The 22,814-nt window shown below is 37.3% G+C and overlaps 2 protein-coding genes across 2 annotated transcripts; both read left to right on the forward strand.

The window, feature by feature from the left end:
• Positions 1-135: 135 nt before the first annotated feature.
• Positions 136-2,509, forward strand: yeats4 (YEATS domain containing 4). The gene is made up of 7 exons (XM_059510599.1): positions 136-337; positions 426-545; positions 650-716; positions 803-897; positions 1,750-1,839; positions 1,927-2,014; positions 2,124-2,509. Exons 1-7 carry the CDS (start codon positions 287-289, stop codon positions 2,291-2,293), a joined length of 681 nt encoding a protein of 226 aa, XP_059366582.1. The 5' UTR covers positions 136-286; the 3' UTR covers positions 2,294-2,509.
• A 17,223-nt stretch (positions 2,510-19,732) lies between these two features.
• frs2a (fibroblast growth factor receptor substrate 2a) lies at positions 19,733-22,606 on the forward strand. Its single transcript, XM_059510601.1, has 5 exons — positions 19,733-19,823; positions 20,375-20,561; positions 20,840-20,977; positions 21,059-21,219; positions 21,593-22,606. Exons 1-5 carry the CDS (start codon positions 19,758-19,760, stop codon positions 22,487-22,489), a joined length of 1,449 nt encoding a protein of 482 aa, XP_059366584.1. The 5' UTR covers positions 19,733-19,757; the 3' UTR covers positions 22,490-22,606.
• The last annotated feature ends 208 nt before the right edge of the window (positions 22,607-22,814 follow it).

Consider the following 22,814-nt stretch of genomic DNA (forward strand, 5'->3'; position numbering starts at 1 on the left):
CTTTTATACCTGCTAGTTAACTATATCAAATTCTAATAATGTTATCATAGCTCAATACTGACATTAAAACCCACTGTTTCAGAACAGAAACACATTTTCCAAGTAAACGTTTGTCGGAGCTCTTAATTTGCAACCGAAAACGGCGTCCTACATACAGAGGCTTTCTTCATAGAGAAACATGTATTTTGTGCTCAATGGCTGCTCCGAACAGTAATTCAGTTCAGTTCCAAACTGTAATGACTTCGTAGAAGCCAATACGACAAAAACATTGGACTCTCTGTGTACTATGTTTAAGAAGATGGCTGAATTTGGCCCAGATTCGGGGGGTCGGATGAAGGTAGGTTAGCGATCGTGATGCTAATGCTAATGTTCATGTACAATAACAGGGTTGATCGTGGATTTATGCGTTTATTATTATAATCCAGGGAGTGACTATCGTGAAACCTATCGTGTTTGGAAACGTTGCACGATATTTTGGCAAGAAAAGAGAAGACGATGGTCACACTCATCAGTGGACAGTTTATGTGAAGCCTTACAGAAATGAGGTTGACTCTTATTTCATTATAAGTGTTGGATATGAATGCTAAATTGAATATGTGTTATACTAACAAAGTGCTGTTTTGTTGTTTTTCCCCGCTGATATTCCCAGGATATGTCTGCTTATGTCAAAAAAATACAATTCAAACTGCATGAAAGTTACGGGAACCCTTTAAGAGGTGTGCAGTTCAGTTTATCTTATCTTATAGTGTAATATCAAAAATTAAAACTCGCTGATTTTAACTCACTCTTTGTATTATTAAAGTGGTTACGAAGCCTCCGTATGAGATTACTGAGACTGGATGGGGAGAGTTTGAGATCATCATAAAGATCTTCTTCATCGATCCAAATGAGAGACCGGTAAATTGCATTAAATTCCTTTTTTTTTTTTTTTACTTTGTGTAAATTAATGCAGGATCTTTAATCTTTTGGATGCCACAGATCCTCAAAACATAATCATCCTCATTGGACCCCTGTCCAAAAATATCAAATGTGTCTATGTACTATATTAATGTATAAAGATCCTGTTAAAACTGTGTAAAATATAATAATTATGTTACAAAAAATAAATAATAATAATTTAATAAATACAAAATGCAACATAAAATATTTAGTTTTAAATAAAATTGCTTTAAATTATGAAAATATTTAATATGTTACACTACAATTTTTACGCTGTATAGTAATGAACTGTAAGATGTTATTTAAATAAAAATTTATTAAATTTTTTAAATTAATTATTTTTTATTTAGCCATTTTCATTAATTCAATCAATTTTTACTTAGTATTTTAATATTTTATTCAGTTGTTTTTTTTTAAACCAAGTTTATATATCTATTTATTATTTTTTTCCAATTCTGTTAATTTTAATACATTTTATTGGATAATTTATAATTTATTAAATCTTATTTTTATTATATAGTATCATTTATACATTTGTAATTATTTAAATCAGATTTTATGTACTTTAATCAGTTGTCATTTGAATCAAATATATATATATATATATATATATATGCGTGTGTGTATTATATAATATATAATATGCATATATATACTTTTATTAGTAAAGTTCAATTATTAGTACAGTTTTTCTCTAAACTTTTCCATGGCACTGTATTGTAAAAGTGCTATAGAGCAGAAACTGCATTGAATAGCACCAGTCTGAAACCCTGTAAAACAGCAATGTTTTGATGGAGTTTTTGTCTTCAGGTCACGCTGTATCATCTGCTGAAGCTCTTCCAGTCAGACTCCAGCGCCATGCCGAAGAAGACCGTTGTGTCTGAGTTCTACGACGAGATGGTGATGTGATTTTAAACAGAAGAACACAACACGACGTTACAGTATTAACACAATCAATCCTAAAGCCTAAAATCTGTGTATCTGCAGATATTTCAAGACCCTACAGCCATGATGCAACAGCTCCTGAACACCACCAGACAGCTGACGTTAGGTGCCTACAAACACGAGACCGAGTGTGAGTGCTTTGCTTACCTTCACAGCATGTGAAAATACTGTGAATCAGACAGCGTACTTTATAGATACGAGAGTTACAGCAGTTCTAATCGTGCAAACAAATCATTCAGTTGCAGAGCTGGAGTTAAGGACACGAGAAAAAGTGGAAGCTGCAAAGAAGACGACGAGCCTGGAGATCACAGAGCTGAAGGAGCGACTGAAAGCCTCCAGAGAAAACATCAACTTCCTGAAGGGAGAGATCCGCAGACTGGAGGAGGAGGACCAGATGAAGGACCACTGAGGACTTCAGCATCATCAGACCAATGTCCTGTAGCGGGACGGTGAACACAAGCATGCGTGATTTAGTGGGATTGATCAGTTCACAGTTCTGGTTTAGCATAGTAAGTCAAGTATAGTAGTGAACAACTGTCAGAATGTGTGCAAATATGTGACTGTCTCTGGAACCTTTGTAGTTCTCACTGACTTGTTTTGTATCAATAATTTTTTTTTTTTTTTTTTTTTTGAAATATTGTCTGATTACTGTCCAGTTTTTTAAAAAAGTTGTTTTATTAAAACATTCTTTCAAGTAGCTTTACTAAATATCATCCCTAAATATTAGCCCATTCTGAAATATCACATATCTATGTATAATATAATTTTTTTTTTTATAAATATACATTTTTGAAAATAATTTAATTATTATTAACAATTTAACACAATTTTTTTAATAAAATAAAATTTTCAAATCAAATAATTTAATAAATGCTTTAAAAAGTTTTATCCTCCACTAGAGGCTGCTAAAGCACAAACACAGCATTGGACAAGGAAGATATTTCAAGCCACAGACGGTATTTAGTATCTCACATAATGTATCGTGACAATAAATTATCCTATATTAAAAAGATGATTTATTTATTTATTTGGATGCAAAAACATATATAGAGAATTTACAGGATAACTTTATAAAATTAAAAAATTTACTTGGCTTTAGTATTTGGCAAATAAGTTTATTTTTATTTTTCCGAGCACATAACAATATTTACAGTAGGAATTTCTTTAAAAATCCTCTACATTCCTCATTTGAAAAGTTTTTCTGTAGTTTTTCATACACATACAGTACACACACACGTGACCCGGATGCAGTAGTAATGGGCAGCTCGCTCTCTCTCTGTTTCTCTCTCTCTCTCTCTCTCGGGCCTGAGGAGAGTGAGAGCGGAGCTGCGCGAGCTTACACTGATTCTTCTCGAGCGCCTTGACTTTCTGTTGCTGCTCCTCCAAAATACCAAGTTTATTCCCATAGAAAGCGCTGCGAAAACTGCTCAGACTTCACAATCAGCATTGGATTATCATTTCAAAGCGTTTTCCCAGCTTTCTCCCCGATTTCTGGACTGCGAGACATGGATAGATGAAAAAGTTTGGCTGTTTTTGGTGTCTGAGGGAGTTCGAGAGCGATGAGTCCCGCGAAGAGATTTCACACATCTGACTGGAAAAACACTCATTTACTGCGCTCATCTGCACAATTAACCACTTATTAAACTCAGCCAGTGGAGATATGACTATAGTAAGTACTAATTTACCTCATATTTCATAAATCAAATATCTTCTGCTGTGGTTAGTTGTTAGCTGGCTAGGCAATTAGCATAGCAGCTTCGCAAACTATTATAGAATCCAAATCAACGAAGACTTTAGGTCTCATTAATTGTCATATTTTCTTCGCTTGGTATGTTAATGTGGTTCAAACACGGAGTTTAAAAGTTGTTTTTCCTCTGACGTAATAAAGTGACATCTTTGATGTGTGTGTGTGTGTATGTTCAGTTAAAATAGAGTCTATAAAAACATCCTGATAAAAGCTTACTAATATCTGATGTCTTCGTTCATATAAGCACAGTAAACAGTATTTCATAGGTAAAGTTAAATTAGTTTGTGTATTTATCCTGATAAGCGATGAGGATTTAATGCTGTGTGAATATAAAACAAAACATTTAATTATAATATGATTTTATGTCAAAGAGTACTGGTCTAATGGATTGGTTTACCAGGCTTGTTAGCTATAATTATATTAAAGTTACATTTTGTGGCATTTCAGATTTTTGGTTTTTAAATAAAACACACGATTCCCTAGTTTGACTTTCAGACGGTCCTCAAGAGTATGATTATTAATGAACAAACCTGATTATGATAACTGGCACAGCTTAACCGAGTCCCTTCATTCACATTTACTGCTCTTTGTATCCTTTACTCACATTTTATCAATATTTTGGATATGTAAACAAGGCAGTTCATGCTTAATTTGACTGTACATACAGCACATATCATAACTAACATGGCGTGATTCATAACGCTCATCAGCAGCATTGATCCTCTGAGCTCCTGGAGGCTTGTGTGTTTCCCAGATCCTCTCCTGAAGTCTGATAATGTGTCGTTTCTGGGAAGCAGCGGTCAGCAGTGATGCAGCACTTGTGTGTCTCCTTCACTTCTTCTGTGTGACTGAATGTTGAACAGATTCAGCAGCAGATTCCCCTTGTCTTTTGGGTTATTTTGGCGATAGAGTCGACCAATGTATGTGTAGGAGTAGGTATCGATTTACTTTGAAGTTCAGAATTGGAGATATTCCTCTCAACGGAGGACACATCAGGCTTTTTTCTAATGGGTGTGGTGTACTGTAGGTCACCACACCTGAATCAAGGCAGTAGATGCAGTCGTGATTGCACAAAGTGAAGGAGCTGTGGGTGTGATGACCGAGAGCATCACCACCCATAGGATAAAGCTTTGGCAGAAGGCACTAATGCTGCCTCGTGCTGATGAATGTCAGGATCCAGGTGGAAAAAGCAGAGTAAAGACAGGTCTGTTTCCACACATGCTCCCTCAAATCTGTGTGTGTGCCGACAGGGTGACTGTGTTTCTCCTGTTTACCCAGTGAGTCAGAGCTGCCTTTGTGATTTCCCGTGCAATTGCATTTGACGGTTTCTCTGACGCACTTTGTGCCATGTATACTCTTATCAGCGAAATGATGCTTTGAATGCATTAAGTTGTCTGCATTAATATAAGTATACACTTACGCCAACGTCATGCAGTTTGGTGTGCTCATATTGTGTTAAGTTGCTTTCATTTGTGCATTTAAAACTTTAGGGCTTGTTCCAGTTGTTGGGTTTCTGTTCTTTTAAACACACTGAAGATGAATGGTGCAGAATCACTTTTTACTTAGAAATTACTAATAGATTTTAAAATCAGTTACAAAAAAACATTTAAATGAATAGCTCACCCAAAATGAAAGCAAGGTGATTATATATATCTTCAACTAGAAAAGATTTAAAGAAAGTTAGCATTCCATCACTTGCTTACCAATGGGTGCCGTCAGAATGAGAGTCCAAACAGCTGATAAAAACATCACAATAATCTACAAGTAATCCAAACCACTCCAATCTATCAGTTAATAACTTGTGAATCCAAAAGCTGCATATTTATAAGGGACAAATTTATAATCCACAAATTTTGTGGATTATTGTGATGTTTTTATCAGCTGTCTGGACTCTCATTCTGACGGCACCCATTCACTGCAGAGGGTCCATTGTTGAGCAAGTGATGGAATGCTACATTTCTCCAAATCTGATAAAGAAACAAAAATGAATCCTCATGTTGGATGGCCTGAGAGTGAGTAAATGTTTTAGCAAATGTTCAATTTTGGGTGAACTTGCTCTCTCTTCATGTTTTATCATCTGTTAATCGAGTTCTTGCTCGTTTAATTGCAGAAAGTTTTTTTCCCCACTCTGTAATGTGAAATGTGTTGATTTGAGGCCGTGTTAAATTGCAGATAATAGAGCAAAAGTTCTGAAGGCCGTCCAGTTCTTTTCAGAGGCTCGATGAAATAGCTTTGCTGCTCTTATGAAAACACTCACAACAGCTCTGCATTTTTTCTTTCATTCCTCCATCATAATAACCATGATGGAAGAATTGAGCTGAATCATCATCAGAATCATTCAGTGACGCGATGGACAACCAGAACTATTCAGCATTTAGCCTTCAGTTTGATTTGAGTTTGTGATTTTTATCCAAAAAGCACCTCGTCTTTGTTTGAGGAGCACATCTGAGCTCCTTTTAAGAGTTCTTTACTCAAAATTTTATTATTGATGCTGACAATTGCCACGTTAGTGTTATTTATTACTGCTTTATATATTACATGCTATTTAATTTATTACTGTTACTATTTTTTGTAAAAACCAAGTTAAAAACCATGAAAGCTGAAATATAGTAGGTTTTTTTTGTACTTTATTTCAGATAAAAAATTTTTTTTATATTATTATTATTTTGCAAAATGGAAATCAATGGGGTCTGTGTAGTTTGGGGTTCTTCAAAACATCTTCATAAGTTACCCAGATTTATAGACTCAAATTTGAGCGAATGTTGACTTTTGTGTGAACTATCTCTTTAAGGAATGACAGAGTGGGAGTTTAAGATCCGCCGCTGGACTCTCAGGCTTTACTCTCCCGGGTCATCGGCCGGCCTCTGTGTCCTCACTGACTCAGCTGACCTGTGCTTGATTTCTGTATTTCAGATGGACTTTCTCTATCTCCTCCCTGTTCTCTTGTCCTTTGTTGAGAAGGATCATGCAGTGAGGTCGGCCGCTCTCTTTCTGATCTTGCACCTCCCACACAAGCTTAAGCTTGTTTGCTATGTGAAGAGCTCATAGCCACTATTTCAGAGTTTCACTGGAGGCTCCACCTTTTCATCATTATATTTACACTTATGCATTTAGCAGACACTTTTATCCAAAGCGACTTACAAGTGCATTCAGGCTATACATTTTTATTTATTTTATGTAATGTTTTTTCCCTAAGAATTGAACCAACAACCTTTTGCTCTACCACTGAGGCACAGGAACACATCATACAGTAGCCCTATTTAAGGCCTGTATTACATTTATTTACTCTGTTTACAGGATGAAATGTGAACAATATTTCACCCCAAAGTGATAAATGTTGTTTTGCATAAAGACTTTTTTTTTTTTACCCACATTCTCACTACTGCAGTGCACAAATAAAAAAATTGTTTAAAATGTAATAACAATAATGTCAGGATGCAACAAAGAAATAAAAATGTATTAGTCTTAAAATAGGTTTCCTTTTTTCTTTCTCTGTTTAACTTTTTTAAAATATTAGATTTATTCACACTGTTTACAGGATGACTCTCGCATGCAACAAACCTAAACTAAATTAACTTATCTTAATATAAGGTTATTTTTAATGCACAGTTTATTTTATATTTAATTTTATTTTAGGCTGAAATATGACCTGAAATTGTTTTTGTAACATTATTACAATAAAGGAGATGGGATGTCTTACATTGTTAGTTATTATTATATTGGATTTACTGTTGTTATTATTACAGTTTTTTTTAATATGACCTAATTATTTTTTAAGTACTTTTGAGATAGAAATGATAGCTCAAACTAGCTGAAATAAAACACATATTTGTTAGAATTTTTATTTTTCCATTAACACAGATTTTTAATGGAACACAATTTAATTTCTAGTAGTGCTGGGCAATATCAAATATTAGTGATGATATCGCAATAATTTTGACGTGAATATCGGATATTTCAAATTTAAGCATACTTTCCCAAAAGAACGCACCGAGCGTCCAAAAACAGAAAGTGTTATTGCGGACTGATGTACACACCTCTACTTTGTGGTTGCCAGCTTTCAAGAGTTCAAATCCCCGAATCTGAGCTTCGCTGTTACATAGATACATTTTCTTACTGGTCTATTGCTTATTTTAAGGAATCGGGCAAACATGCGCAGATGATCAGATCATCACAGTATAAATTGTGAATTGCATGCACTAAAAAAGCCAGTAAGTGATCACTTAGTCTAGAGTTTTTTTTATTATTTAAATGGAAACATATCGAGATATATATCGAACAAGTACAACTTTTGACAATATCGAGAGATTTATATATATATATATATTGCCCAGCACTAAATTCAAGTAATAATTTTTATATATAAAACCTTTTTTTTTTAATAAGCATAAACTATATTCAAGAAATTATATACATGAACCATTCTGAATACTCAGATATTGTAAATATGTCTGCCTAGTAGTAGTGTGTCCATTTACACTCCTTTTTTTCCGCTCTCACCAGAGTTAGTAGAGTTAAAAAATAATCTTCTACATTCCTCCCCCGCTCTGACAGGCCGTCTCTCTTCCTCTGTGTTTCTGGTGGGAGTTAAAGTAAACTCTGGCGCTGGTTTGAAGTGTGCGAGTCGCTCAACGTTCACCAGCTGGCCATACTGGGAGCGCTGGGTTACCAGGTTGACCGGGTCGTGCGAGGAAGAACTTACACACTCTCTCTCCCTCTCTCGCTCGTATCGTATGCCAGAAGAGCACAATATAAGTGTACACACTGGTGAAAAGCTCTCTACCTCCCACCCATCCCACACAAACTCACAGCTGCTCTTACACACACTAACAGCACAACTGCAGATTTTTTAACAGGAAAAAGTCATGTTGGTTTAGTATGCCTCAGCTGCTTTAACTATTGCAGATGGGTTGTGTAACTCACATTCAGTGTTGTTGGGGGTTGTTTTCTTTTATATATTGCATAAATCCGTTGATGCTTTTGAGGTTGAGCACACGTTCATGTTGTAATCTGTCAAACTGACTGGCTTCTAGCAAGTTATATTAATTTGCACCAAAATAATACATTTAGATTTGACTCTTGTAGTGGTTGACCGATATATCGCCAGTGCCGATATATCGGCCAATATTTGGCATTTTTCAAATATCTGCATCGGCCGACAAGTTTTTATGCTTGGCCGATGTGTTTGAGGCGGACTTTTATTTTGACGCAGTGCTCACATTCTCCCTCTTATTTGCTGTCGTTGTCAGTTCTGCCTTATATAGATAGAAGTCTGTCTAATAATCCGGTAGAACTGTTGAACAAATTAAAAGATATACAAAAAGTATTATAATGATTGCTTTTATATTATTAATATCTCCATAACAGCACAGAGGATCCGCACTAAATTCGGGGAACCCTTCAGCTCGAGGAACCATCTGGAACGCAATCATAGTGTACGTCTAGAGGTCCTCTTTCGAATGAGACCACCTCTGCATCGATAAAAAAAAAAGAATAGCGTTGATTAAAAAAAGAAAAGTATGTATATATTGTTTATTTATATACTGTATTCTATATATAGTACCGGTCAAATGTTTGGACACGAATGGGAAAGTGTCTACAATATACTACTATAATATACTAGTGGTTAAACGGATCGTAGTACAGATCCAAGCCCCACGGTTCTGCACGCATGTGATCCACGGATTAATTGCAAAATTTAACCATAATAGAGTATAAGTTTCATTTTCATGAGTAATCATTTGTTCATTTTTACACACACAAGCGAACTTTAAACAATTCCAGAGATAAAAGGCGAAAGGGAACTTCGTTACTCGTGCACAGTTCTCTAGGCGCACAGTTGCACACACATGAAACACGCACACGCGTTTCAGACGGGGCTTGAACACCGGACTGAATCCCAGACACATACACATAAAACTATGACTAAATACCCATCTCAAAAATCATTCATGTAAACGCAGTCAGTTATGTCTCAAGTGAATGAAAACTGCTGATTTGTGATCCGTTGAACAAATATAATATATGCAAAGGATATCGGCCAATATATCGATATCGGCCTTTAAAAAAAAATAATAATAAAATAAATGTATCCCTAATATTGGTATCGTTGTTGGCCCCAAAAAACCCATATCGGTCGGGCTCTATTACAATGTCGTGTATCACATTTCTGAGTCTGTGATCAATAGATCTGATTTATTCTCCTGTGTTTCGAGCAAGAGCTACAGCCCTTTTCCTCTCAGAGTGTGTTGCCTGTCTGGACGGTTTTGCTGTCAGAGCCATTAAAGTAGAAATAAATCTCTATCTTAATGAGTGGGTGCGCCCGTGGCGCTTATTCTTTGCCAGTTGGAGACGAGCTGTCTGTCATATCTATAGCTCTTCTTCGGGAATAGATGCTTTTAAAGCAAGCATGCATTTCTGCATCCTATTTTTCCAAACCAGAAAGCCCAAGAAAGCCAGTGTTAAATGCTGTTTACATTCCAGTATGAAGGGAAGGAGTGTATGTGTATTTCAATCTGCCATGTGTTTTTCCCAGGGCTGGAATGCATGTTCAGGGGTGTGGGGTTAGTTCATACTAATCCTGCACTCATGACTCTTACAGCACATCCCTGCGCCATGCTAATGCATTCCTGCAGCTCCAACGGTAGAGAGCAGCGCTAGCAACACTACAGTCATGGGTTCGATTCCCAGGGAATGCGTGGACTGATAAAATGCATACCTTGAATGCAAAGTTGCTTTGGATAAATGTATCTGCCAAATATACAATGTAAACGTAATTCTGATCTAGAGTGTTTAAAGTAGGGCTTTACGATTTGGGAGAAAAATGGGGATTATATATTAATATGACTAATAATAATATTCATAATATTTGTTTATTGATTGAGACCAAATTCGACTGGGCATGCTCTCAATCAACTTCTGGGCCAAATCCTGACTGATAGCAACCCATTCTTTCATAATCACTTCAGTTTGTCAGAATTAGTTGGTTTTTGTTTGTCCACCCGCCTCTTGAGGATTGACCACAAGTTCTCAATGGGATTAAGATCTGGGGAGTTTCCAGGCCATGGACCCAAAATTTCAACATTCTGGTCCCCGAGTCACTTAGTTATCACTTTTGCCTTATGGCACGGTGCTCCATCGTGCTGGAAAATGCATTGTTCTTTACCAAACTGTTGTTGGATTGTTGGAAGAAGTTGCTGTTGGAAGGTGTTTTGGTACCATTCTTTATTCATGGCTGTGTTTTTGGGCAGAATTGTGAGTGAGCCCACTCCCTTGGATGAGAAGCAACCCCACACATGAATGGTGTCAGGATGCTTTACTGTTGGCATGACACAGGACTGATGGTAGCGCTCACCTTTTCTTCTCCGGACAAGCCTTTTTCCAGATGCCCCAAACAATCGGAAAGGGGCTTCATCTGAGAATATGACTTTGCCCCAGTCCTCAGCAGTCCATTCACTATACTTTCTGCAGAAGATCAATCTGTCCCTGATGTTTTTTTTTTTGGAGAGAAGTGGCTTCTTTGCTGCCCTTCTTGACACCAGGCCATCTTCCAAAAGTCTTGGCCTCACTGTGTGTGCAGATGCGCTCACACCTGCCTGCTGCCATTCCTGAGCAAGCTCTGCACTGGTGGCACTCCGATCCCGCAGCTGAATCCTCTTTAGGAGTCGATCCTGGCGCTTGCTGGACTTTCTTGGACGCCCTGAACCTCTTTCCTTGAAGTTCTTGATGATCCTATAAGTTGTTGATTTAGGTGCAATCTTAGTAGCCACAATATCCTTGCCTGTGAAGCCATTTTTATGCAACGCAATGATGGCTGCACGCGTTTTTTTGCAGGTCACCATGGTTTACAATGGAAGAACAATGATTTTAAGCATCACCCTCCTTTTAACATGTCAAGTCTGCCATTCTAACCCAATCAGCCTGACATAATGATCTCCAGCCTTGTGCTCGTCAACATTCTCACCTGAGTTAACAAGACAATTACTGAAATGATCTCAGCAGGTCCTTTAATGACAGCAATGAAATGCAGTGGAAAGGTTTTTTTGGGATTGTTAATTTTCATGGCAAAGAAGGACTATGCAATTCATCTGATCACTCTTCATAACATTCTGGAGTATATGCAAATTGCTATTATCAAAACTTATGAAACGCTGTTCATATTTTTATTCAAAAGTCAGAATCAAGATACATTTATTACTCTTATGTTTCTTATGATAACTGAGATAATGCTGCTAAATTTATTCTTTCCTTACCTGGAATGTCATTGCTCTAATTTATTTTTTATATTTTGATATTTCATATTTTGTTCAAATGTTTAATAGATCTGCTGTTCATATGTTCATTTATTAGTGTGTTATATGATTAGAATGTTGTCCCGGTTTTAAAATAAAGCACAGCAATGATATTTGAGAGTGTATTTTCCTTTTTCAGGAAAAGTATCGGAAAAGTATCGAAATCGCAATTCTTGACAAGATATCGGTATCGAAACAATAATTTTGGTATCGTGACAACACTATCGGATGCCCATTTTCCACAAGTAGATATGATTCTTTATGTGTCCTTTATGAGACTGATTATGGAATTCATTAATTTCGTTGAATGAGAAACGAACTGGGCGGGGGGTGTACGTCAAAGAAGGTGGAGTTTCAGAACACACCCAACGATTGCTTAACCATCATGCACCAATGGAAGCTCAAAGGTGTTTAGTAGCCAAAATGAACTCCCTCTGAAAGTTAGCTTTGGTCAGCTATTTCAAACTGCTGAAACAAACTTAGTTTCGCCCTGATTTTGTTCGAAATGACCTCATATAAGTTCTTCTTCGTTTTTGTTTAAAGTATATTGGGGCCGTTACACTATATTACAGTATATCAGGGGCGCATTCCCTTCAGAAACAAATGTAATCCACTACGTCTTCAGCGGCTCAGATGTCGGGAGTAAATGATGACTGCTGTGTTCATTATTACATCCAACAACAGAACACATCAATCGCTTATGAGTCAATCTGGTCTTCATCTGCTCCGGGAGTGAAACAATGGCAGACTGATGACAGTCACTCAGGGCAGGTCTAAGATAGGACGATAATGTCAATCAAACTATCGTGGGAGGGGCCTGGGTCTGTGTGAAATCACACAGACAAGAAGCTGAGATCAGCTTGATTTGAGAAAAGGGTTACAGTAGATTTTAGTAGATTAAAAAATAACCACTGGGTGGATGTTTATAATTTTAGGGTGGTTGTGTACACACACTGCCAACACACATTTCAGTTCAAACAACTTGTAAAAGTGCATGTCGCATCCCATGACCCCTTTAAATAAATTATAATAGATAAAAAATTAAACCAAATCAGAAAGTATTATTATTGTCATATAATGTTAAATAAAAATGAGTATAATTAGTGATAGTTATTATATGCTAATAATAATATCTTAATTATGTCAAACCATGTAGCTTTTATTTTGAAAAATAAAATTAAAATTAAAACATCACAGGGAGTCCTTAAAGATTTTCTGTTGTTGAAGACAACCGGTTTATTAACGCTTCTAATTAGGGCTGCAACTAACGATTATTTTGATAATCGATTAATCTGTTGATTATTTTTACGATTAATCGATTAATCGGTTTATGTACTTGTATTTTAGTTTTTTCCATTTTGTCCCCAAGTAAATTATTAATAAATGATCTTTATCCTTCAGCATAGATTTTTAAGAGATTTTAACCATTTTGCACTGTCATATCCTCATCAAAAATATACCTGGAGTTGTTTTATTGTGTTAGGAATTCTTTGTCAAACTCTTCTGCAATCAGAACACTGACCCATACTCTAGCAAATTTCACAAGGAGATTTCAAACAATGTTTTCACCATAGCAGTCCTTAGAGCTCCTAAAGTAGTTTAACATCCCGAACAAAGCTTATTAAGGAATCTTTCAGAACATATTTTCACGAAGAATAAGGATAAAACAATAAAATTGCAGTGCATTGTATTTTATTATTTACTGGGAAACAGCTTTATAGCTTTTGCTGTGAAATTGTAAACAATCCTTCAAAAAAAGTGCCAATGGTATGAAACCTGAATGGAACTCACAATTTAAAGTAAAATCCATCAGAAGGTTGTCCAGAAAAAAAAATTGGACACATAAAAAAACCTGCTGTGTGAAAAAGAGCAGTGAATACTTAGAAAAAAAGTGCATTTCAAATATCTTTAAACATTTACCTCTCTCATTCAGTCATAATTAGGCTGCACGACTGAATTATGAACTGGTAAACGACAAACTTATCACAGAACGTGTTTGTAAAGCTTTAAATGTTAACTGTTAAAAAGCAATGTTATCAGCTTTTACGACTAAACATTTGCAAACAACATTGTACTGGAGAATCTGCACAAATGAAAGTCTTAGGGGCCGTTCACATATCGCGCCTAAAAACGCGTGGAAAACGCTAGGCGCACCGCTTTCTCCTCCTTTCCAAAGCGCTCGGGCAGAAGCGCCCCCTGAGGCGTCTGCCTTTGCTAAGCAACCATGACGTGCTCTCTCCTTGAAGACGCGGAAATTTCAGCAAAGGATAAATGGATTTGCAGCTCAAAAAATCGCTTGCAGTAGCTCTGCTACTAAATTTATTTCAAAAGGGAAATCCATATACAACTATGATCAGCTGTTCCTTTGTTCCTCTTGACTGAGCTTTTAACGTTGTTACGGGAAAGGATGAAGCTGATTGGTTAGTTCTTGTCACATGACCCGCGGTGCGCTTGCCGCATTCTGAAAAGTTGAAATGTTTTTAACTCGATGCGGTGCGGTGTTGGAAATAACGAACTTGAGCGCGCAAAAGACACGATATGTGAACGTCCCCTTAAACAGTGCAGTAGTGCAGAGTTTACAGGTTACTCTTCTTTTTTGATGGCTCAAAGTAAATTACTCCCACATCATGCTGAATGCTGCAAAGACGCTGTTCGGGAAGCACGTGACATAAAACAAGGCCAGCTATTGGCTATTCGCTACTTCTCCTGTTGTACTGGCTGAGTAAAACCTCCGGTGGCTCATTACTGCCACACTTTGGTCACCGCAGATTTGAAATATGCACGAAATGAGCCGCTTACGGCAAATAGAAGTTATTTAGCAACGAATCGATGACTAAATTAGTTGACAACTATTTTAATAATCGATTTTAATCGATTAAATCGATTCGTTGTTTCAGCTCTACTTCTAATTACACATTTGGGAAGGTTGTGTGAAGTAGCATTTACTGCGAACTGAGACGCTCATGTTTAAATGAACACTGAGCCAAGCTTCACTCTGAAACATGCAGTCTATATATTTATTCAATACAATCACAGCCTTTGTGATTTGATTACATCCTTTGCACTAAAGCCACATCATGATTTCAATCAAGACATGGTAAAAACCACTCAGAATAACTTTGAACCAGATAGCAACACCCTGGAAAGCGGCATATGTGGCCTAGACACTAAAAGATTTTTCTCTGCCGAATAGTTGTGTTGCCTTATTTGTTTCTTCTGAATGCCCTTTTATTTATTCAGCAGATATAAATAGATGTAGTTTTTACTGGAATTTGTGAAGCTGTAAATAATAAAGAAGCTACAGTTCAGTTACCTGTCAGAGCTGTACGTATCAATTTATGCAATGGACCGCGAGTAACGAGCAAATTGGCAAGATGCAGAAGCAGACTGCGTGTGACGGCTTCACACGGCTGTTAATACGAGCTCTAACGTGCTGGTTAAGAGCTTCTCCTGACTCATTCTTTCCAGCACGCTGTTTATACTATTAGAATACTTTACGAATGCAGAATAAGACTTGAGTGCTCCAGTGACCCCACACCGTTCCCAGAATGCAAAGGCAGTGAGTCACAGATTGGCCAATGTGTGACAAGCCTCTGCAGCAGCAGTGCAGGAGGAGTGGGTGAGTCCCAGATCAACACAGACAGATAGAAAGGCAATTTTGCGGACCAAAAAATCTACCTCAGTTTCCACACCCTGTGCCCCGTGGAATGTGAACATTGTGCGGGGGAGAGACACAGTGGCTTCAGTCATCTCACGCTTGACACACACACACACACGAGTGAAGGGTGTGTGTGTGTGTGTGTGTGTGTTTGAGGGTGATGAAGTCAGAGGAGAGCAATCTTACCCGCAGCACTTCCCCTGTTTTTAGTGAAAGTGTTTGACTCGTCGTCCATCTTGTCGACTATGTAGTATGTATGTCTCATGACCCCTTGCCCTTCACGCTAAATGTGCCTGCTTTTCTTGCTCTGTCTTAAAACATTAATGTACGATTTAAGGGAAACATTTTTAATTGCAATTCAAAATGAAAAATAATCTCCAGTTTGCTTATTTGTAGGGTTACACAATTTGGTCTTAAATTTTTTACTCACAACTTTTTATTTATTATTATTACTAATTATTATATTTTATGTTTATTTTTTTATATTATATTATTTTACTGTTAATATTATTGTTATCATTACTGCTATTACTGCTTACCTTAAATAAAAAATATTAAAATAAGAAATTATATTGTGTTGCTTCACTGTAAGATAATTGAATATTAAAGAACAAGAAATATACTACAATATTAATACAAAAAATTTAAAATATTACAATTCTAATATCTTTAGTCTTAATTTCAAACATCATGAGCAGCTCATGTAGTGCAAATATTAATTTAATAATAAAAAATGAAATTCTTATTAATAATAAAGTACTAAATGAAAATGCAAAACTGAAATATTTATATTGTTATGTTTCACTAAAATAGAAAACGGAGTATTTAAGAAAAATAATGATAATGATCGTTTTATTTTAAAGAACAAACATAATGAGCTGTTCGTGTGAAAAACAACAACGCTTCATTCTGAAACATGCAGCGCAAATATTTACTTAAAAATAAATATTTGGCTCTTAAACTTGGTTTTATTTCAATTAATCGAGCATCCCAAATAATAGCTGATTTAGGCTTTTATGCTCAAAGTATTACTTGATATAAATACGTGTTCTTATTGAAACCAAATGATTATGATTTGATTTGTTAACAGATAATGAACATCTGCATTAATATGTCGATTTAGTATGTTTCTAGCATCATGGCATAAGAGTGTATGCTTTAGTAGAGTTGTGCTTAGTTTAATTTAAATGCAGTGAGAGACATAAATAACTCAACATTTTTCCATCGTGTGATCCTCACTGGTTTCATTCAGCATCAAACATATAACTGCATTCAACCCGTGCGTTCAAACGGCTCAGTATCAGAGTGGTACAGTTAGGGCTGTGATAACGACCTCCCAAAGCTGAGATGCTGCTGTAATATGACCCAGGCTCGGTTTAGCGGGGTATTGGGATGATAATTGCCTAAACATGAGTGAATCTCTGCGAGCTGCTGACTGATCGCTGCTAATCCGGCTGAGATGACGGTCTGCGCTCTGAGTTTTATCCTGGGTGTTTTGAGTTGAATACGTTAACTCGTATCAATCTAACCTGAATTGGAATTGCTAGTAAATTATACAAACAATTACAAAGTAATGGCAAATAACACACTCGATGAATGAAATGTTGAAGTATAAAGACTTAAGTATTGCCTTTGTAAATATTCTCCAATGAAAATATTAAAATTGATATTATTTCTATTTTGATATTTCATTGTAAAATAATTGTGCATTAAAGAAAAATATTACAATATTCTAAAAATTACAATACTAATGTTTTTTTGTCTTAATTTCTTAATTTTCAAACATCATGAGCTGGTCATTCACTACAATTACTTTATTAAATTAATTGTTATTAAATGTATCCTGAGCTCACTTGTATCCTGATTTAATATTTTATATTATTTTTATATTTTTCAAAATGCATACATATGCATGTATTTAATAATATACAGTAATAAATAAATATTAAACATAAATAATTATATTTCAAATATGTGTATATGTTTGAAATATATTTATAACATATTAAAAGTTTTTTTTAAAAGACAAACATTCACACACACTAAATTTTACTAAAATATGGTAAATGGAATTTGACATTTATAAAATATTTACGCATTTTATATATATATATATATATACGATATTATTTTAAATAGTATTTTTAAATGTAGTAATAATATTTAATAACTTCAATAGATAACATAATATATCAAAACCTTTTTTGGAGTGTGTGTGTGTGTGTGTGTGTGTTTATATACGTTATATTTAAAATATATTTCTGAAATAGACCATTATGAAAGTATTTCATACAACTTGTGTGCTTTGTTTTCTAATAGCTTTAACAAAAGTTATTCACATGAAATCACAGCTTCACACACATCTGAGGGTTTTGAAAGTTTTGATTCGTACACAAGTGAACATGATTTGTGCACGAGTTGTTCTGGTTGATGGAAGTTAAGCTGATGGGGAATGTGAGCAGGATGTGGGCTGTGGTCACATGACCTCCTCATACCTGCACAGGTGGGACACATTTCCTGTGAAATTGCTGCACCCTACATCCTACGCTCATGAAATATATAAGACAAACGAAGCGTTGATCATCTCACATAAAAGAGGAGTGACGATGTAACATGCTGTCCAGACTCGAGTGTGTGGTGTAAGAAATCATTTTTAGCATGTGTAACGTCTGATATCTGAGCGATCGGGCGTTTGTTTCCTGCAGGAAGATGAGCTGTAAACTAGAGCAGCTTTACTGGAGCTCATGAATTATTCACGTTTCATCCTCATGAGGGGCCATAATGAACTGAGCTGCAGATTCATATTTAACATTATCTGTTGCCTTTTTTGCTGCTATTTAAAAGAAAGGTTGAGCCAAGGTTTTTTTTATCCTAATCATTTACTTTTACAGGGATGCAAGAAGTTTTGGTATATCAGGGCAATTTTTTTTCACTACTGATTATGGCTTTTTACGCGTTTTTTTAAAGATGGCATTGCATTTAGTCCAGAAGTTTTTGAATGCAACAACATTTCATAAATGAAAACCTCCCAAGAAATCCATCGGATGAACCATGTGAGCCTAATTATACAGTAATGACAGATTAGATTTGCACTTCCCTATCATTAGATATGTAGCTGGAGTGCTCGACCTCTGAACCACAGACTAATGTTACTGATCACAGAAGGATCAGATGCACAACACCACAAACATCCTTTTGTTTAAACCAGCAAAAATGTCAAAAACAAGCTGCCGCAATGGGACGTTCTTGCCCTTTTTTCTGGAGATGTTCATGTAAATGTGTGCATGAATTATGAACGTGCGCAGGGCGGCCGTGGGACTCGAGTCAGAATCCAGTCTTTGCATATGCTTGATTTAAATCATCTACACTGGGGGAAAAAATTGGGTTTACTTTAAACGGTATTCAGTCAGGAATAGCTAGTAAATTTTACAAATAATTGCAAGGGAACAGCAAAAATTTTATTTTCTTGTAAATATACTCTATTTTTTCAGTTTTTTAAAATCTTTTTTTTTTATGTGTGTGTGTGCGTGTATCCTGAACTTAATACCTAGAATATAAATATAAATATATAAATGGCTAACAATATTTACTTAAAATAATTGATAATAAATATAAATAATACATCTGTTAAATATATTTAATACTTGGAATTATATATTTATTTACTGGATGTATATGCATTTAAAATAGAATAATTAGATATATTTATGTATATTTATATATATTTAATATAAAATAAATATTTATTTCTTGAAGTTATATATATAATTTCTCTGATCTATTCAGTAGAAACATGTGGTTTAAAATGTGCAACAAAGTGAGTCTCTAAGTTTGTTCTGTGTGTTTTGGTCCACAGGAAGTGGCTCTCTGTCCCGCTGGAGGTGTGATGTGGATCTGTGACACCGGTGTGTGTCCAGAGGAGCAGTTGTAGGTGATCACTGCAGCGCTCTCTGCTGGACCATCAGAGCAAACACACGTCTACAGAAACAGGACACGTTTAGGGCTGGGTGGATATTTTGGCTTTGAGATGATATCAATCTCTAAACAAACACACAGCTGTCTGATGTTTCTGAAGTGTTACTCTCTCCCCCTGTACTTCCCCATCTCATGTTTCTCTTTCCATATTGTCGTCCCTCATATTTTTTGTGCAGGGGTCCGATGGTGTGTTAAAGGCGCCATGGGGAGCTGCTGTAGCTGTCCCGATAAAGAGATCATCCCTGACAACCATCACAACAAATTCAAGGTGAGCATCTTTCGATCTAATGTCTGTGCTCTTCAGTATGGGGTGATGTTGGCGCAGTGGATAAGACACATGTCTTTGGTGTGAGAGACCCGGGTTCGAATCCACTGTGAGACACCAACGTGTCCCTGAGCAAGACACTTAACCCCTAGTTGCTCCAGAGGTGTGCGACCTCTGACATATATAGCAATTGTAAGTCGCTTTGGATAAAAGCGTCAGCTAAATGAATAAATGTAAATGTAAAGAGAGACAGAAGTTCTCATATCTGTCCTCCAAATCTTTTCTTATAAAACAGCAACAACAACAAAATAAATAATAATTATACATGATAGTTTTTATATCGTATTATTATATTAAAAACGTGTGTTTGTGTGTGTATACAGTATTGTCTCGTTTAGAAATTAAGGCATTTAAGTAGAATCAAAACACAAATTTAGTCTAAAGATTTGACTTGTCGTGTATGTGTCTGAAAAAAATATATATTTAAAAATTCAAACCATGTATTTGAAGCTGTGTTCAGAGGTGTGCAGATGCTGATGTGTGTGTGTGTGTAGGTGATAAACGTGGATGATGACGGTAATGAGCTGGGCTCGGGTGTGATGGAGTTGACGGAGGAAGAGCTGATTCTGCACACACGCAAACGAGACGCCGTGAAGTGGCCTTACCTTTGCCTGCGGCGATATGGCTACGACTCCAACCTCTTCTCCTTCGAGAGTGGCCGGCGCTGCCAAACCGGGCAAGGTGAGCAGATATATCAGGCATCTGCTGATAGATCCACTGATAGAGGCTCACGTGTGCGTCAGTGTGAGCCGCACTCAATGAAGAGTGTGAAGCCATGATCACTGTAGCCAATCACAGACTTATCTGTTGAGCACGAGAACACAGTGGCCAATCAACAGTGTTAACGAATCCGGTATAGTCTCATCTTTACATTTCTGTACTAAAGTTGGTACTTTTTGACACCCTTGCTATCAGATATGGTTGTCATGCACATTCATACTTCACTCTTCTCCTCTCAGGGATATTTGCGTTCAAGTGCGCGCGGGCAGAGGAGATCTTTAACATGCTGCAGGACATCATGCACAACAACAGCATCAGTGTGGTGGAGGAGCCGGTGCTGGAGCCCGAGCTTCCAGTGACGCCTCACACTCCTACCAGTAATAACACACACACACACGCTCGAGAGCTCACGCTCAGACTGGAGGCTCTCATTGACCCCTCCACTGCTCTCTCTGCAGCTCCTGGTTACTCCGTCCCGACGGTAGCCAATGGGATCGGCCGCTACCCATCATTCGGCGACGCCTCCTCGCGGCCGTCCAGCCGTCACCCTTCGGTGGGCAGCACTCGTTTACCCTCAGTAGGGGAGGAGTCCACACACCCACTGCTGCTCGACGAGACGGTACGCAACACACACACTGAACTACATTAGTTAGATATAATAAAACATTATACATTTTTTATAATTTTAATTATAATGTTATCGTTTTAGATTTTATAATATTAAATAATATTAAAATAAATTATTGTATATTTTATATATGTAAGTATTGAGTATTACTTTGTGTTTTTCATGAGTTAAGTATTTTTTTTATTTTAAGTATAATATGAATTTATTATTGATTGATTGATTGAAGTATTTATTTTATTGTGTCATTTATAAATGGATAATTTAATGCTGTTTTGGCAGCAAATTTTGTGCAGACAAGTGCTGCTCATATTTAATAAGAATCAATAAAAATCTTTTCTGTATCTGATGATCGATTTCTGCGCAGGTGCACACTTATGTCAACACGACGGGTCTACAAGAGGAGCGGACCTCTCGGGGCGGTAGCCACGCCCCTCTAGAGCTCCGGACGTCCAATCCAGAGAGTGCAGCCCCAGCATCGCCCAATGAGCTGGAGCCACACGTGCTTCTAGAGCTGGAGGCTGTAAAGTTTGTTTTAGGCCCCACGCCTGTCCAGAGACAGATGCTGCTCAAGGAGAGACAGCAAGAGCTGGGCGAGCAGGACACAGTAGCGGTGGGCCCAAGCACTAACGCCGCTTCTCCCGCAAAAACTGTAAACGGCGGCACAGACTGCGACACGGGCTACGACAGCGACGAGCGCAAGGAGACGCCGCATGAGACTCATAACGGAGGATCTGGAGCGAGACGCAACAGACCTCCCGTTCCGCTCCCAGACGCCCACAACGCTAACAACTCAGCCCAGCGGCGGACCGCGCTGCTCAACTACGAGAACCTCCCGGCGCTGCCGCCCGTCTGGGAGACCCGCAAACCCAACAGCGAGGACGTGGAGGAACTCAAATCTCCGTCTCTGAATGGCTTCCACTCATTCGATCACAACTATGTGAACACGGAGAATGTCACGGTGCCGCTCAGCGCACACAAACTCCACAGCACTCAGCCCACCGTATTCAACTTCGACCTCCGCAGGCTCGGCCAGCTCAACTACATCGAGGTGGAGATGGACAAAGTGTCAGACTCCAGCGGGCCGCACACCCCCAAAACACCCTCCACGCCCCTGCCGCCCACCCCCACGCGCCGGACGGAGCTGTACGCCGTCATCGACATTGAGCGCACCGCAGCCATGTCCAGCCTGCAGAAAGCCCAGCCGCGGGACGACGGCACATCCAGGAAAACACGACACAACAGTACCGACCTGCCCATGTGACCCGAGCAGCCAGAACACAGTGTGTCTCTCCAAAACACGTCTTGGTCACATTTCACTACTGAATATAGACACATAAATCATTATATTCCAAATGAAGCCTGTTTTATGCATGCACACTTTTTCACCATTCTTACCAAAGCTGCTTTATTTGAACAAAAATAGAGGGAACATTTTGAAATAATATTACAATTTTGAGTAAGTGTGAATATCTGTTCTAATGTAATTTATTGCTGTGTATTTTCAGCATCATTACTACAGTCTTCAGTGTCACAGGATCTTCAGAAATCATTCCAATATACTGATTTGCTGCTCGGTTATTATCAGT

Source organism: Carassius carassius, chromosome 26 (assembly GCF_963082965.1).
Source record: "Carassius carassius chromosome 26, fCarCar2.1, whole genome shotgun sequence".
In the NCBI taxonomy this organism is placed as follows: Eukaryota; Metazoa; Chordata; class Actinopteri; order Cypriniformes; family Cyprinidae; genus Carassius; species Carassius carassius.

Excerpts from the sequence above, each read along its gene's own strand:
- yeats4 (XM_059510599.1), top strand. The coding sequence starts at position 287 with ATGTTTAAGAAGATGGCTGAATTTGGCCCAGATTCGGGGGGTCGGATG. Across the intron at positions 546-649 it reads TGAAGCCTTACAGAAATGAG|GATATGTCTGCTTATGTCAA; the intron begins GTTGACTCTTAT and ends TGATATTCCCAG. Across the intron at positions 2,015-2,123 it reads CTACAAACACGAGACCGAGT|TTGCAGAGCTGGAGTTAAGG; the intron begins GTGAGTGCTTTG and ends CAAATCATTCAG.
- frs2a (XM_059510601.1), top strand. The coding sequence starts at position 19,758 with ATGGGGAGCTGCTGTAGCTGTCCCGATAAAGAGATCATCCCTGACAAC. Across the intron at positions 19,824-20,374 it reads ACCATCACAACAAATTCAAG|GTGATAAACGTGGATGATGA; the intron begins GTGAGCATCTTT and ends GTGTGTGTGTAG. Across the intron at positions 20,562-20,839 it reads GCGCTGCCAAACCGGGCAAG|GGATATTTGCGTTCAAGTGC; the intron begins GTGAGCAGATAT and ends TTCTCCTCTCAG.